At 48.1% G+C, this 17,556-nt stretch overlaps 1 protein-coding gene across 6 annotated transcripts in view; it reads left to right on the forward strand.

The window, feature by feature from the left end:
• Positions 1-17,556, forward strand: part of TENM4 (teneurin transmembrane protein 4) — a 498,342-nt gene that overhangs the window by 279,477 nt on the left and 201,309 nt on the right. For all 6 annotated transcript variants that reach the window (XM_006759877.2, XM_015561430.1, XM_015561431.1 and 3 more), the window contains one exon: positions 274-509. In XM_006759877.2, coding sequence (XP_006759940.1) covers positions 274-509 — 236 coding nt within the window. The remainder of the gene's footprint in view (positions 1-273; positions 510-17,556) is intronic.

The following is a 17,556-nucleotide window of genomic DNA, read 5'->3' on the forward strand; positions in this document are numbered from 1 at the left end:
TAGCACCTTCTGCCTTGGCGTGGGTGGCTTTCCCTTTGGGCAGGGCTGTCCCATCCGTGTTCCGTGGAAACGTGTCCTCGTGAGCCCTGTTTTGTGGTCTGGTACGTGATTCTCCTTTTTCCTGCCCCCCCCACCCCCATCTTCTCTGTGACGACTCTCTCTCTCTAGGCTCCTGTGCATGCTTCTTCTACTCCTGCCTCTATCCTCCAGGTTGACCTGGGTCCCTGGCGAGCCAGCCAACCCTGATGCCTTCTGGCTTCTCTCCATCCACAGGCACTTCCTCTTCAAGCCGGGAGGCACCTCCCCACTCTTCTGCACCACATCACCAGGGTACCCTCTGACTTCCAGCACAGTATACTCACCTCCGCCCCGGCCGCTGCCCCGCAGCACCTTCGCCCGGCCCACCTTCAACCTCAAGAAGCCCTCCAAGTACTGTAACTGGAAGTGTGCAGCCCTGAGCGCCATCATCATCTCAGCCGCACTAGTCATCCTGCTGGCGTACTTTGTGGGTAAGCACCGCCCTCGCCCCAGCTTCCCTTCACTCCTCATTGGTCCAGAGGGCAGTGGCCAGGACACCTGTGGGCACTGAAGGTACCCGTCGCAGGGAGAGCCAGGCAGCTCTGGAAGCTCTGGACTGGCCTGCACCCCAAACTATTAATGTCCGTACCCCAGGGCCCCCTCTTCTCCTTCTATCTGACCATATGCCAGGAGGTGAGCTTGGCATTTTCTGTTTCATGTCTTGGAGGCCCAGCATTAGGCACAGGCACTCCCTACGACTGGCATTTGAGGTGGTGATCTGTGACAGGAGTGTCATAAATTAGAGTCAATACAAATGCAACAAGTTGGAGAGGCCAGATGCAGGCAAGCTTCTCCCATGGGTGCCATGCAGCTACAGCAAGAAGCAGGAAGAAGGTGGGGTGCCCTGGGATTGCAGGGAAACTGCCACAGTTTGGACTGTGCTGACCTCAAGCCAGGAAAGCGTGTCTGAAGGTGAAGTTCTGGCAATGTGATCTGAGGTGCTGTAGGCACCAAGATCCAGAATTACACCATGGGTAGGAACCCAGAGAAGAGACATCCCAGGTACAGGATTAACAGGGAACAGTTAGAGCCGCTGAGGGATGCTCAGAGACCCCGGGAAGCATTGACTGGCCTTCCTACTGGACCCAGGGCACCTCTGTGATGTAAGATACTCCTGGCCATCGCCTTGCTCCCACAGCATGCCTTCCACTGCCTGCTCCTTTGATATATTCCCCATGCAGTGTGGTTTCCTGCTCTGGACCCTTCTCTTTGGTCTGCTCCCAGGGAAGATATTAATCAGAAGAGAACCCCAGGTGCTGTGTAGAGACTGCTGCCTCTACGTAAATCACCTGTTGGTAAAGGCATCTGGCAGGGTTGGCTTCTCTCTCCGTCCTTTCCAACCTTCACATCTATAATTCCAAGATTTAAGGTAGGGCAGGCCAGCTTGAGGAGGCCTTGAGCCCACGCGAAGGAATTCTAAGATGATTTTGCCAGCAAAGGGGATAAGTAGAAAGGAACTAACTGGCCAGAGGAAGACAGAGTGCTGCCCATTGTGGAAAAAGGACCCTGCGAAGGTGTTTTGGATGAACGCAGGGCTGTCACTAGGAATGATCCACAGAGCACGGGCCCCCACTCGTTCAGGGCATGGTGAAGGAACTCAAGCGTGGATGGGGGTTTGGGTGATCTGAGCTGTAAAGTCACTTCCCTTTCAAGATTCTCAAATTTCATAACAGATTACCAGGAAGATGAGAGTCCTATAAACCAGGCAGTCTCCTTAATCTCAAGCTGTAAAAAGTATCCTTTGTATGCCAGGGCTCCTATCCCCTTGTGGAGATTGACTTGGGGAATTTCATGGCTCCAAGGCTAGACTGGCATCCATGCATCATCTCCGCTATAGGGTGGATTAATTATTGCTGCCTAGAAAGCTGTGTTGAGAAGGATCCTGAGGCTATATTCAGACCCAATGGGAAAGAGCCTCTGTGATTGATTAATAATATATCTGTCATGGTCACAGGAGTGGGCAATATTGATAACATACCAGGTGTTCGCCATCTCTGCTGAGGGTGAAAGGAACAACCAGACTCTAGGAAAGGTGTGCATCATAGATTGACTTCAATGGGTTACAGGTGAGGGTGGTGAGGTTCCAAGCACTGTCCCCCAGCATGGACGTTTCTTCCTGTCTCCCAGCAAACCACTAGCACAGCTCTTGCTTTTGATTGACATTTTCCATTTGCTCAATGGGTAGGCTTTTGAACAAGCAGTATCACTGTTCATCAAGAGTCAAGTGGTTTGCTATGTATAGACCTGTTTAACATTGAAGTCTTGAGGTTTATACTGAACAGCCTCCTTCAGGGAGAAAGAATAAATCTTCATATGATTAAATAAGCTCTCTTCTGCTTCCATCCCATGGGCTTCTTCCTTTCCCATTGAATGCAGTCAGTCACCCCATTTATGTTGTCAGTTATCAGCTATCTAAAAATATAGGGACTACTGTTTGAGGTAGTGAGCTCCCTATCATAGGAAGGGTACAACTAGACCTTGATGACTACATAGTAAGAATAAGATTCAAGCACTGATTGGGGGTTTTTACTGGATGATCGTTACTTTTCCTTCCAACTTTGATAGTCTTTGAATCTGTTATTCTAAGATTTTTATTTTTGTTCAGTAAACCCTAAGGGATACTTGCTTTGAGCCAGGCATAGCCTAAGTGTTAGGACTGGCAGTGTGATCCTTACCCTTGAGGTGTTTGTAGTTCAGCAAAGGAGACAGCTGTGTTGGCAGTGATTGAGGCAGCTCAGGGCTGTGGGAATACCCAGCCCCCATCAGGAGGACGTGGGGAGGCTCCCTGGGAAAGGTGATGTTTTAGCTGAATCTGTAAGTCAGAGTTAACCATAGACAGACAGGCAGGGAGGGTATTCTAACCTGAGGGAAGTTTCAGACTTGAAAGAGGACAAGTGGTGGTAAAGGCATTTCCTGTGTTTGAAGCACTTGGGGGGTGTTGGAGTTACTACAAGAGAGTTTGGTCAGATTATGAAGGTTAAGATGGAGGCCAAGAGAAGGACCTAATGGGCAGGCAGCTAGGAGCCATTGGAGGGATTTAAGCTGTGGCAGGACAGTCAGTTTTATTTTAGAAAGGTAAGGGTAGAGGAGGAAGAGGTCCTATTGCAGTAAACTAGTAAGAAGAAGCCGAGGGCTTCAACTAAGACAGTGGCAATGTGGGTGGAAGGAGGGGAGATCTGTTGCTGATGGACTAGAATCTGTGTCTCAGCTTGGGAGTGGTCAGGCCATTGATCACATCTCCCTGACACGATGAACACATCTTCCTGAGAAAGCTCTCTCTATGTTGAAACGTTCAGACTGGACCCTAGATTTCATATCCAAGAACCGGGTCAGAGAGGCAAGTCCAGGGCGTTCCCCTCGTCACATGGAGCCTCAGCTCACAGGCAGCCCAGCAGCCTGATTCCACTCCCAGTTCGGCTACCTGGCCAGTTCGTCCTGGGCGACTTCTCTTTCTGAGCCCACACTTCCTCATCTAGGAGATGGGCAGAACCCCTTCCCTCAGAAGCTGGTCTGAGGCTGGGTAAGTTAATGCAGATGGATGCACTGCAGGTGCAAGGCCATCCCTAGCTTTCCTCCAGGGCTGGAGGCGGCCACCTCTGTGCTCAATCTCCTCCAGCTGCTGGGGGCAGCCATGAGAGGCTTGTTGCTCGGCCATAATCAGAGGCTGTGATGACTAACTTGTAAGGAACTATCAATTATTAAAAATCAAATTAATTGTCTCAGCCGAGCATAAATATCTTTAACAAAGACTCTTTTTCCAGCAGGCCAACCAATCTAATCAACAGGCTAAAGCACAGATATTTAATTAGATTTTTGATGAAAAATTGTGTTTAATTTCAAGTATAATCAATTATTAATTACCGTAATGAGTGAGTCTGACTGGGTTTACTAATTAACTCATTTAAAAATTATGAATAACCTTTTCATTTGTAATTATTTTCTACATCCTATCAAGTTCTAGATAAGAATTGCGTCACCTCCCCAGCACTAGGGGAGGAGAAAACAGGGTGGGGGGAAGAATTGTTCTTTCTCTGGTGTCTGCTCCCGGCTGCCATATCAGGATGGAAACCCGACAGGCCCATTTGACATTCAGTTTCTTAGTTGGAAAGTTTCTTGGGAAACAAGCAAACAGTGACCTTTTATTTACAGAGACATTTGCAGTTATTTTCATAGGAAGATGGAGGGATTGGAGTCCGCAGTTAGAACCCACAATGACTGCAGGACCTGGGCCTTGCCTCTGGGCCGACACCTCCCCCATCCCCCCCTGCCTGCCCCCTCCAGTGGGCTGTCTGGCCTGGGATGAGAATCTATGGAGGACCCTCCCAGTCTTGGGGACCTCTTCAGAGAGATGTGTCTTTCTGCCTCCAAAGGATGCCCATTCAGAGACACAGCCATTAGGACGAGCACCTTGTTTTTTTGTTTGTTTTTGTTTTTGAGCGCCTTGTTTTATTCACCCATTCTCCCAGGGAAGGTTTCATGTACTTTTTAGTCTCCCTTTCAATATTCTGCCTTTTCTTTTCTGAAGAAAAAAGGAAATCTGTGTGCAGAACAAAATGGGGAGAGGATGCTATCCTGGGAGGATTAGTTACAAGTCAAATCATGAAGCTTACACAGTCAAGGCTCCATTTTTTCATAATTTATTTTTTTAAAAAACAAAAGGCAGTGTGGTCTAGAGTAGTAAAAATTAGAGTGGTCACTTTTTATCTTTAATAAGATCAGTTAGCGTTGATTGTGTGCTACACGCGTGCCCTCCTCTGTTCTAAGCACTTCGGTTGTGTTTCCTCATTGAAATTTCCCAACAACCTGATGAGTTATTATCCCCAACATATGGATGAGGTCTGGAGCTCCTGTGAGCTTGAGTAACTGCACCGTCCCCCCACCCCGGCCCTGCCAACAGTCACCTGGTAAATGGCAGGACTGTGATCCAGCCACCCCTCGGCACCAAGGCTTTGAGTGGACGCTTTTAAAATATTTTCTCTTTTGAGCTCACAGTCTTGAGAACGCTATAACTTTTCCATCTTAATTTTGTGTTTTGAATTCCATGTATCTTCCAAACCCGTTCCATGTATCTTCTCTCTGAACACTCACAGGAGTTCTGTGAGCTCGGCGTTCTTTTCTGTACAGGCAGTCCTCGGGTTACGTCGGACTCAATGTACGTTGTTGTTTCATGGTTATGTCGCCATCTCCCATTTATTAAAAAAAAAAAAAAGTTCCGTCATTTCGATGTATGTACATATGTGCTTTATGTTTATTATTATTTACCACAAGTAACAGCCAGGAATTGTTATTTTTCTTTTAAATTTTTTTACTGTTTCACTTCATTATTATTGTGTATGTGCTCCATGTCAGTGACGTAGGTGCTTATGTAGGTGGGTTCTGACTTATGGTGAAAATTGCATTATGTAGTGCCATAGGAATGGATCTCCGACGTAACCCGAGGACCTACTGTATTTTCTAGAAGAGGAAACTAAAGCTCAGAGAAGTGAACAGCTTGCCAGGTCAAGTCCCAATAAATGATAGAGGGTTTTAAAGGCTGCACTTTCAGCCACTATGCTGTAGGTGCTGGGCTTGAACAGGCAATGCACAATCAATAGACTCCCCCACTTCAGACCCCGGCCCTGTCTCTTGGAGACTGTGTAAATTTTAGCAAGTTACTTAACTTCTCTGAACCCCAGTTTCTACTGTCCTTGTGGTTCGTATAATGGGTGTGACTGGAACAATTAGCCCCATTTTATAGGAGAGGAAATGGAGAGTAGCCTCATGGTTGAGAGCCTGGGTTCTGATATTAGGCTCTGCTGCCACAACCTAAGGCAAGTTTATATACCCTCTCTCAGCCTGTTTACACTTCTGTAAAATGAGGATAATGAGTGGCTACTTCCCAGGGTTGTTGAGGCATTCCAGTAAGATGATTTGCATTAAGTTCCTAGTGTGCTGCCTGGCAAGGTGTTAGCATTCAATGAACATTAGATACCATTTTTATTAAAAGCATTATTAATACTGTTAGCATCCCATATAGTATTAGTAAGTCTTGAGCAAGAACTTGGACCAGCCTCATCTCCCTGCAGCGTCCACAGGCTTCCCAGCCTGTCTTGGTCACAAGGGCAGCTGACAGAACCACCAGAGGCACCTGTCAGAAGACATTTGTAGGGATGCCTCGCTGTTCCAGGAAAGCAGCCGTAAGAGGCATCATTGCCGAAGAAGCGCCTCACGTCATTCCTTTACCTAGGATGAAAGTTGATCTTTGCTTCAGTGACAGTTGCCTCTGTCTAGATAACACTGACAGCTCCCCTCGTGTTCTGAACACCAAGTGTGTGTGGGTTAATATCTTCAAGTGCCTATCCTGCCAGGTAGGCCTGCGGAATAGGAGGCGAAAAAGGCCTGTTAATAATACAAACCCAGGCATGGCTTTACATTTAAATGGAGACATGAGATTACCCTAGGAGGCTATTTCTTCTGTCATAGGTCCAGGTCTACCCTGCAGGGCAAGGGTGTCACTCACCATGATGTCTCTAAGGCAGCATAGCGTCCTGATCAGAAGAAAGACAGGATTCAGAGCCTGACCCAAGTGGTGGAAACCCCAGACTCACACTCTCCAGCTGGGTCAGCCTTCTGAGCCTTGGTCTCCGCATCTGCAAAGTGGGAAGAATAGTAGGACTTTCAGGAGGCGATTATGCCTTATGAAAAGATGAAATAAGATGATGTTGAAAGAGCACAGGTCACTTGACAACGAAGGTGTCCCTTGCTGGTGGGGAGACTGTCACCCTTTCTTGGACTCAGTTATCTCTACCCAGGATGTGGTGGGAGTGGACGATCCTGCTCAGTCCTTCCTGGTCTTTGCTGCTCTGCCTCTAAGACATTGAACCTGGACATTGGGGTAGAGTCACAAATGTGGGCACAGCAGCCTCTGGGTAACTAACTACAGTGGAATATTCCTACATGCTCAGCAATGAGGGATTCTCTTTTCTAGTTCAGTCATATTTTTCACCTCCACCAGCCGCTGATTGTGGATTGAAAAAATAAAATCAGTACCCTTGCTTGAAGTGGTGATCATCTAATTTATAACTGAGAATGTTGCTCAGCTTAATTGCTGCTTTTCAAAAGACCGTTATTAGAGAGCATGGCTTGTTTGAGTATTACTGCCATTGCGGGTGTGGAATTGGATTGCGGTGGACTTGCGTAGGCCTGCACAGGCTCTCAGATCTCTGACATTTCACCCTGCAGACTGGACTCCAGCACAGCCACAGTCCAGTGAGAAGGGATATTAGGCTTCCCTTCTCTTTAGAGGCAGCGTGGCTTACTCTCCTAGAGCCTCGTGTCTTATTCTTCTGCATATTCAGTTCCTTGCACAAAGCCTGGCACAAGCTAGCTGTGCTCGGTAAGACTTGGTTGAATAAAGGACCTTGCAAGATGGTTAAACCTGCCAAGGCTTTTTTAGACAGAGGAACAGTATGAACAAAAGCGTGGTGGCAGAAATGTTCATTTTATGTCCTGGGGCTCAGGTACCTGTGAAATGGACATGAGATGACTAGAGAAAGGATTGGAAATAGAGGCCAGGGTGATTGTACCCCCCGCGCTCCCCCCATTATCCCCGTCTGGCTCAGCCCTTGCAATATCAGGATCCCAGGTGCCGTCTGCTTCATAAGCACAGGCCTGTTGCGCTCTGGGCCTGGCTGTTATTAGTGAGCAATAAGCTCATTTTCTCTCCTTTCTGTTCGACTTCACATCATGAGAGAAGCCATAGATTTAGCTTTATAGCCCAAAGAATGGGAAATGGAGATGATTGAACTTGATCTTTTAGGAGGAGGAAAAAGTGATAAAGATACAGGATCCTGTTTTTAAAGCCTTCTCTCTAAGATTGATTCCTTCATGCTGCTCAGTGGGAATTGCTAATAGCAAGATATATATAGATTGTTCTCTTTCTAACAGACCCCAGACAGATATCCTCCAACCCCCAAAAGGAGGACCTGAGGAGACCAGCAGGGCTTTCCGAAACTGTTTGAAATACCATGAGGGGGAGGGGGCAGAGTCAGGCTTGCAGGGTGAAATGATAGGAAGGCAGATTTGGGGTCTAGGGGCGAAGACCGCTCTAACAAGGGGGAGCCGCTGCATGGAGTGGGCTACTTGTGTCTGGAAGGAGAGGAGTGAGGGCTCTGTGCTCAGACTCTATAGACTGGTGAGTCTGTTGTCCTTCCGCCATTACTAACTGTGCCACCTGGGCAAGGACTGAATCTCCTTACGATGCCTTTCCTCATCTGTAAAAGAGGAATAAACAAACAGAAGACTAGCCAGAATGAGTAAGTCATTCAGCTTCTTTCAGCTCCACAGGACAGGAAATGTTCCAGCTTGCAGACCTCACTCTCTCCCCACCCTCCCATCTCCTCCCATTGGTGGAATCCAACCAGAAGCCAGAGCCCAAGGGAGCCCATGGATGTAGGCCCCATGGGCCAGCCTCCCAGGGCATGGAATGGGGCAGAGAAGAAGAGAGTGGATCTGGAGGACAAGAGGATCCCTGCTCTTCATAATTCCTTTCCATGGCAATGCTAGAGCTCTGAGACCCAAACCACACTCAGCCCCCAGGCCCTGGCCACTCGTATTTAAAATCAGAGTTATTGAGATAGAATTTACATGCAGAAAATTAATACTTTGTCGGTGTACCATCCTATGAGCTCTGACAGAGTTGCATGACCATCACCCCATTCAAAACATAGCACATGTCCATCACCCCTTTGTGGTCTGTCGTCTCTCCTCATTCTCAGCCTCTGGCACCCACTTACCTGTTCCCCGTCTCAGTCGTTTTAGGCGCTGTTTTTGAGAGGCGTCGTAAAGATGTGATTTATTTACTGGATTCAATCTCAGGTGTTACCTACCATAACCTTCAAACTCTTAAGATAGCTAAGTGGTGTTGAGGAAATTTTATGATATAATTCAGAATTCAGGTTATCAAGACAAACAACTGAGGCATTCTGGGGTTTTGTGTGTGCTGTGCTTGACCTCCTGAAGGATAACAGCCAAAAGCCTCCATGTGGTCGGCATGAACTCACTCGTTCACATTCCTCTGTCCCTCTCATGGACCATTTCTTCATGCAAACAGTTTCAAGAATTGACACAATTCTCATTCTTGACAAGATGAATAGCTCTCCCATATTTGTGCCATTATTCTCATTGTGTTCCTGCTGTTTCCAGCTGTTTGCTATTACAAATAGCACTCTGTGAACAGCTTTGTGCCTCCTGCTCTGTTTTCTTCTATCGGTTACTCTGGGGAGGGTGTTCCCCAGAGCAGTGCTCCTGGGTCAGGAAGTATGGACAGGTTACAGCTCATGCCCCCTCACTGCTCCGGGCTCCTCCGAAGGAGGGGACTGAATTCCAGGCCCTCCAGCCATGTGCCCACTTTCCCAGCTTTGTGGACTCACCTTGGCTTGGCTGGTTTGATGGAGGGGTGAGGGGTAGGGGACAGAGGACTTTACAAATGGCCCTGAGACCCAGAGAAGCTAAAGATCTTCACTCCTGGAGGAAACCCCCCGCCCCCCGCCTTTTCCCAGTCAGTTCCTTTTCAAGAGCTTACTTCACATGTGGCTTCCTCAGTGAAACTCCTCTGACCGCCTCACTCTCAGCTGGGAACCCAGTTATAGCTCTCTGAGTACTCCTAGTGCTCACCACAGTTAACCAAACTGCGTCGTGGATTGGTTCCCATCTGTCTCCACTGTTAGATTGTGGGCTCCGTAAGGGCGGAAACAATTTCTGTCTCACTCAGTGTTGCAGCCACAGCCTCTTGGGCCAGGGCCTGTCATGGATGGAGCGCGTGTTCAGCAACCGTTTGTTGAAGGAGAGAAAGGAGTGGGGGATGTCAGGGCATGAAGTGGAGGGAAAGAAAAGGTCAGCGTGGGGGCTCAAGTTCTTCTGGGGAGCAGAGATCGAAAGTCTAGAGCCCGTGGGATAATGAGAGCGGGAACATGATGACCGGAAACTAAGACGAGGGAAAACCAGAGGTGGCTGCTGAAGTGTCTTCGGAGTGTCACACAGACGGACTCAGACCCTTCCGTTCTTTATGACTGTGCGGCTGTCAGCGAGAACCTGCGTTCCCTGGGCCTCCGCTGCCTCCTCTGTGAGGGAGATGACAGGCTGCGGTGGGAATGCAGTAACAGTCAGGCTCCTGGCTCTCGAACCACTGGTAAAGGAAGGCTGTCTCCCCCACTCCCACCCCCACCCTCCACCCCCCGGCAAACAAGGTGTGTTGAGTTTGAGGACCAAGCAGCCCCGAGTTTGAAAAGGGCTCAGAAAAGAAAGCACCGAGTTTACTAGTATATTCATTTTTTATAACAACAGTGGCGGCTGCAGCAAAAACACACTCTCCCAGGTCTCAGAGGCCCTTGGCTGGTGAGTAGGTTCCCACCCCCGAAGAGGCAGCAGAGCCCTGGTGGGTCAGGAAGCGGCCCCAGCCCTTGGCCCCAGGTGTTCTTGCCACACTGCACCCAGGAGTGTGGCAGAGGAATCGATTTTATAGGTTTTCATCATCCTTGGAAAATATTTGTCCCCAAGCCCTTGTTTTCAGTCTAGACTAATTACTGGGAAATAAAATAATTTAATTGCACAGAATTAAATTATTTAATTGCAGAAACGGAGCAAGACTGTTCTCCCCAGGGGCTGCTGTGAATACCTGGCTAGTGGGGAGGAGGGCAGTATAGCCAGGGCTGCTGAGGCTGCACACCTAGGACAGCGGGGAGGGAGCAAGGCGAGCTGCCCTCCTGGGCACAGAAAAGAGGGAGGGGAAGGCCCGGCCAGTGTTGCTCAGTGGTTGAGCATCGACCTATGAACCAGGAGGTCACAACTTTATTCCCAATTCCAGGTCGGGGCACATGCCAGGATTGTGGGTTCGATCTCCAGTGGGGGGCGTGCAGGAGGCAGCTGATCAATAACTTCCTGCCATCATTGATGTTTCTATCTCTCTCCTTTCCTCTCTGAAATCAATAAAAAATAAATAAAAAGAGGGAGGGGAGAAAGAAGGGGGTGTGAGAGGAGGAGAGCGGGCTGTAAAAAATTGTATTTTTTTTCTATTCCTGACAGTAAAACAACAAAACCAGAACTAAACACCCTTTAAAAAGACAGCAATGCAGTCTGGTAACAGGAGCACAGACTTCAGATGGAGTAAGACCGGCCTTCCAGCCCGGCTCACACAGTTGTTGGCATCCCTCTGAGTCTCATTTCCTCATTGGTGGGATGTCCATTCATGGCTGAGAGGAATTTTGAGCATTACTGGGAGAATGTCTGCCCAGGGTCCAGTCTGTGGGTGGTCCACGGTGGGTGCTCAGTAAATGCGGTTCTCACCCTGCAGGCGGCTGGATCACCCAGAGAGTTTAAACCCTTTCAGATGCAGTGGCCAAGGGCCATCCCCAGACCCCGGGATTTCAGGTAATCTGGGATTAAGTTGAGGGAGCTTCCACGTACTCTGGTTTAAAATGGCGTGGAGCATTCACTGAGCTCTGTGCCCCGTTGTATCCCCAGCAAAGTCGATAAGCTGGCATCACTGCTTAGAGTCATCCATGGCTCCATGTGAGTTGCTGATGGCAGTCGATGAAAGCATGTTACTTGAGTTTGAACCTTGTCCCTGTTTTGTTTGTTTGTTTGGGGTTATTTGGGGTGGATGGAGCCTGAAGGAGAAAGCAATTCATTCTAACCAGGAAGATGAGACAAAATTTCCCCAAGGCATTGAGCCTTGTACATCAAGGAAGATATAGGATGACTTTCTGGAAGACAGAGCAGCCTAAGCAGAGGCAGAGGCAGTAGCTAGAAGTGTGGGCTGTTTGGGGCACCTGGCTCGGGAGACTGTGCTTTAAGATGTCCATCTGTGCCTTTAGCTTGTCTGCAGACCCCAGTCTCTATTTTACTGAAGGCTCTCAACTGTAGAACTACAGAAACCACAGGGACTGCAGGGGCCACGGCTGTCTTCCCCCATAGGAGACAGGCTCCCCTAGGCCACTGCATAATATATACCTTGCCTTCAAACCATTGGTCCTCCCCAGCAGGCTCTGCACAGCATAGAATTATTGACTGCATGTCCTTGTCCTGAACCCCCAGCTGTGGACGCTGAGGCCCGCTGCAGTTAGGTAACTTGTTCAGCTGGACCTGGAAGCCAGATCTGATTCCAAGTCTTGGGCTTCCCTTTGTAGACCATGCCGCCTCTCAGAGCCGTCGTCCGATGCCTTCTGCTGTGCTGCATACGTGAGGCGCAGAGCCAACAAGAGGGCTTTGCCATCCTGTCTGGGTCTTTACTCTGCCCCTTCTCCCAGCTCTTCTCCCAGGACCTAACCTCATGTGACAGAGATGGCAGCTCACATGGGTGGAGAGCTTCCCATGTGCCAGGCATGTTCCGAGTGTTACATGGGTCTTCTCATTTCATTTTCTCCACAGTCTCACTATCCAACAAATATTTGTCAGGTACCAACTGCGTGCTAAGTACTAGCCTATTTTTATTTCTACCTTATGGATGAGAAACTGAGGCCCGAGGAGGTTAAGTTGTTTGTCCAAAGCCACATTGCTAATGAGTGAAAGAACCCAGATGTACTCCCACACTGGCCCGTTTCCCACTGGACTCTGTGGTCCCCGTAGGTGGGGTGGAGCAGGGTTGGTTACCTGAGCTGAACTGCCCGGAGATTGCAGGGAGTTTCCGACTAAAGAGAGAAACTAGTGTGTTTTTTATAAAATAAAAAATTAATGTCCAGCTGCCCTTGCCATGCACTGTGCCCAGATTGTAGCTAGCTGTGGCATTGAGTGGGGCGGGGGTCTGCACCCACAGTGCTTGAGGATCGGGGAGGAAATGACAGCCTTTATGCACATGGCTTACTGAGCACCAGCTCCTCACGCTATCTGATTCTGCCGTGCTCCTGGCCTCATGGGGCTCGAGTAGACTGTCACTGGCCTAACATTTCATTCTGGAGGAAGTCCTTCCTGCTGGCCTATGGCAGGCAGCTAGATTCGTCCTGCCTGGGAGCCTGGAGTTAGATTTTGTTCAGCCTCCGGTGGGGAAAGAGAAAAAATGCCAGTGTCATTAGTTGTACTGTGACATCCATTTCATCAGGTTGTCCTAAACTTCACCACTCAGAGCCTCTGTGGAATTCTATAGCAAGATATGCTGCTTGGGCTGCTGTGTGTGTCTCTGTGGGCACATGTGATTCCACCCCACTACCCATACAAAAAGGGGATTTGAGAGGAGATGGTGTGCAGGGGAGCAAAGATTAAGTGAAAATTTTAGACGAAGTGGCATTTTTCTCTTTTCTTTACCTGAAAACTCTTCTTTTACAACTGGTTTTTGGATCCTAACTTTTTCGTAGTGTATTAAGTTCATTAAGTTTCATAGTATATTAAGCTCATACACCTAACTGTGTAGGCCTGGGGCTGTGTTGGAAGTTTCATATATAAATCTTTGCATTAGTCTGTGTTTTAAACTTCGGGTGTTCTTTCTTTTATGAAGAACTTGCATTAAATGTAATCTTTACAAGAGCCTGGGAGATGGCTTTGTATTATCCTTACATTTCTACAGATGAAAACACTGAAGAGCAGAGTGGGTAAGTCACTTACCTGCTGATGTACAGTTGGTAAGGGCCATCAGCTGGGTCTCTCTACAGACCTGTTTCACTGGGTACAGAGATGGACACAGAGCCAACAAGGAACAGGAGGCAGGTGTCAGGGCGGGGTGCATGGAGAGGCTGCAAAAATGGGAAGGGCCCAGGTGGGAGGGAGAGCAGAGGGCATTTTTGGCTGGTATAATAGTGGAACTCCTCATGGAAGAGGTAATGTTTGAAGTAGGCCTTGAAGGATTGGAGAATGTTTTTTGTCATTGTGATTTTTTTAAAACTTGAAAGGCAATGGCCATTCCACAAAGAGTCACTGCATTAGCAAAAGCCTGGAGGCTGGACAGACAGATGTGTCCAAGGGATGGAAATACATACAGTCTGAGACTCCTGAGCAGGGGGGCATAATGAGGAATGTCAGATACTGTGCTCAACAAGCACTTAAATACTCTGAAAATTGTTTCTGTTATGAAGAGATTACCCTCAGGAAAATATATTGCCCACAAAATTTGAGCAGTAAGGCAGGTCCATATAATGAGATTTGCATTTTCCCCCATTCTTGTCATTTCTACATTTTTACATCTAAGCAGAGAGTCAGCTTCTATGGTGGTTACGGACAGGTTCCGCGCAATCTGGATTCAACTCAGACCTCCTATTAAATGTGTGATCTTGGGCAAGTTGTTGAATCTCTTTGAGCCTCCGTTTCCCTTATTTGCAAATGAGAGTAATAATCCCTCCCTCACAGGGCTTTGTGAGGATTAAATGATAGGCGTTTATACAGCACGAGGCACAGGGCTTGCACATATAGCTTTCAATCAATGACAATGGCTGTTATTAACCTGATCAACAGCATCATCATGGTGCCTGGACATCCATGCTGCCTTAAACTTTCTAATAAAAGGACTGAACCAAAGCAGGTGTCCGTGTGTATCAGAGAAGGAGACTTACATTTGTTGAGGGCCTTGCTCTGTGCATGACAAGAGCAGGGAAACATGAAAATGTGTGTGGCCCTGGCCAGTGTGGCTCAGTTGGTGGGACGCCATCCTGTGCACCATAAGGTTGCTGGTTCGATTCATGGTCAGGGCATATGCTTGGGTTGTGGCTCCATCCCTAGCTGGGGGCATGTCAGAGGCAGCCAATTGATGTTTCTCTTTCACATCGATGTTTCTGTCTCTTCCCTTTCCTCTCTCCCTAAAAATCAATTTTAAAAATCTTAAGAAAATGTAGTATGATCCCAAAGAGCCAGAAAATGTCCAGTTGGCAGGAGACAGGGAAGCTGTGCCCTCACACACTCTGTTCTAGGAGATTTTAAACTGCTTTTTCAAAATGCTTCTCATTATGAAGAAATATTATCCCAAGTTACAAATCCGGGTGGCAGGCTCCATGTTAAGCTGTCCGCCCTCCTTCCTCTCACCAAAGTGAATGTTCCAGAGGGAGAAGGCCTATCCTAATAATATATACACAAATTAAAACTACATTTAGAGGTACAGTGAGGACCACCTCCTAATTGACTTTGATCATTGAAAAAAATTAGTTACAGGGTTCGTGTGCCAAAGGAAATCAGGAAGTGGGCGTGCTGCTCTCCAGAGCCCTATCACAGTGTGTTTCTAATAGCTATGGAACTGCTACCTAGCAACAGGCATTCTCCTGTAGCTCCCAAGTGTTCACCAAACCCATGGCATTTCCCTGCCTCCTTGAAGGTTGATACAGGTGGAGGAGGGGACCATGTGCCACACATGGAAGGCTGGTCCTTTGCTAAGTGCAGACACTTTATATAGAAACTAGAGGCCCGGTGCATGAAATTCATGCACAGGGAGGGTCCCTTGGCCTGGCTAGCGATCAGGGCCAATTGGGGCCTCCCTTCTGGCTGCCACCCAGGGCCCCCCTTCCCCAGCTGCCAGCCGCCAGCCAGGATAATGTTGACACGTGGGTGCAGGTGCCACAAAGAAAGGAAGTCAGAAACTGCAGAGCTTTGCACCAGCATTGCCCCTTCTCTCTAGGAAGTGATGGGCACTTTACCAGCCTTAGGGTGGTTCTGCCAGGGCAGTGCTGGCTGCTCCCCCAGCAGAGCAGTTGGAACAGGCTGGTCATCCCAGTATCTTTGATGCCTGGACCATCAGTTAAGCCTTGAATATGAAGGATGGGCTGTGGGCCTTGTACTAGGTTTGAGCACTTCCTCTGTATGGAGTCCCTTCCTGGACCATGTGCTCTGTTGGCAGCAGTTGGCTCAGAAGCTGTATGTTTGTTCTGATTGGGACTGAATGGGAGCCTGTTCACACATCCTGGACACCGGGCTGAGGAAAGCTTGGCGTCTGAAGTGCCCCAGACCTGGTGTTGGACTTGGTGCTGCCATGATGAATGATTACAGACAGTTCCTGAGCCTTGGTTTCCTGGAGATACATTAGGTTAATGATATCTACCTTGTTGCTATGTTTTGAGATGCCTCATGTACAAAATGGGTCCTAATAATATCTGCTTTAAAGCGTTCTGAGATGAAATGGTATGATGAATGCGAATCCTCCAGCATTACCTCACGCACAGAACACTTTGAATAAATGACAGCTGTTCTTATTTCAATAATAATCCTAATTATGCCTGTCTCCTTCCTTTCCCCCCTTTCTTCTTCACTCCTGTGGACCAGGTGCTGGGAGATGGTAATGAAAGGAATACTCCCTGTCCTGAGGAAAGGGCTTCAGGGTGGCCTGACCAAGCAGGCCTGTGGGCTCATTCCCTTTTACTCTGGCTCCTTTAATCTGGGAGGGCTGTGCTGATGGAGGAACAAGCAGGAAGATGGCTTTACAGCTCTTACAGGATTTCCTGCTGCGACTTAATGACAGGGTCATTTACTAGACAGAGCTCTGAACTAGGAGGTTAGAGTGGGGGCTCAGAGCAGCGGCTCTGCCAGGATGCACCAGTCAGGTCTGAGTCTCTACCCCGTGGCTATACTGTCAGTCCTAGTTGGAAGCTATACTGCCTCCAACTCCAGAGCAAAACTTAGGGTCGTCCACTCCAGAAATCTCCTTCCTTCACTTTCTCAGTGAAAACCCTAATTACAGTAAAAATGATACGATGATATGATACCAGCACAGAGGGCCCCGCTGGCCGTATATTTGAGCAGATGCCAAGTACCATAACAGGTTCATAAAATACATTCTTTTCTTTCATCATCACAACTCTTTAGGTATTATTATCACCATTTTATAAACTGAGGCTCAAAAGAGTTAGATAACATAAGCCAAGTCGCATAACTATAAACACGAGGACCAGAGAAGGGATCAGGGCTGCCCCTAACCCCTGTGCTTCTGTGCCTTTCATTTCCTGGCTTTGGGACCAGCAAGGTATGGGGGGTGGGGCGTGGCCTAGGCGGAGGTCACTCCAGGGGTTGACGGAGGTGGGCAATCTCTAAATTAGTTATGTATAGAAGAGGTCTTCGTAGAGCCTGTCAGGTGAAAGGTGCCCAGAAATGACAGCTTTCTTATTCTATTACTGCAATAATAGCAGTTTACTCTACTCTGTACAAATTAGATTCCAGCCATGCTTCTCCTACAACTTGCCTTGTCACCAGTTTTCAGAGCCCGCCAGTGAAATTGATATTTTGCCTTCGCATCGAGGTGGGCGGTGCTTGTTTCCCACTTCAGAGGCTCACTGCGCTTGAGCCTCTCACTCATGCCCAACCCCACCTTAATTTACAGAAATATCGAGCAGCCACCAAGGAATCCTTGCTAAAAAGCCTCCCTCCCCTCCATCCATCCACCCCGCCCCAGCGTGGCACAGCACAGAAAAATGATTAACTGTGCCAGAGTACATTCTACAGAAAACACTTAATTTGGGAATGAGAGACAATAACCCTGATTGTTGGAGTCAGGTTTATCCAGAGACAGGAAGAAAAGCAATATATTTACTTGATTTAAAA

The sequence above is a fragment of the Myotis davidii genome, unplaced genomic scaffold, assembly GCF_000327345.1.
Source record: "Myotis davidii unplaced genomic scaffold, ASM32734v1 scaffold916, whole genome shotgun sequence".
NCBI classification, from domain to species: domain Eukaryota; kingdom Metazoa; phylum Chordata; class Mammalia; order Chiroptera; family Vespertilionidae; genus Myotis; species Myotis davidii.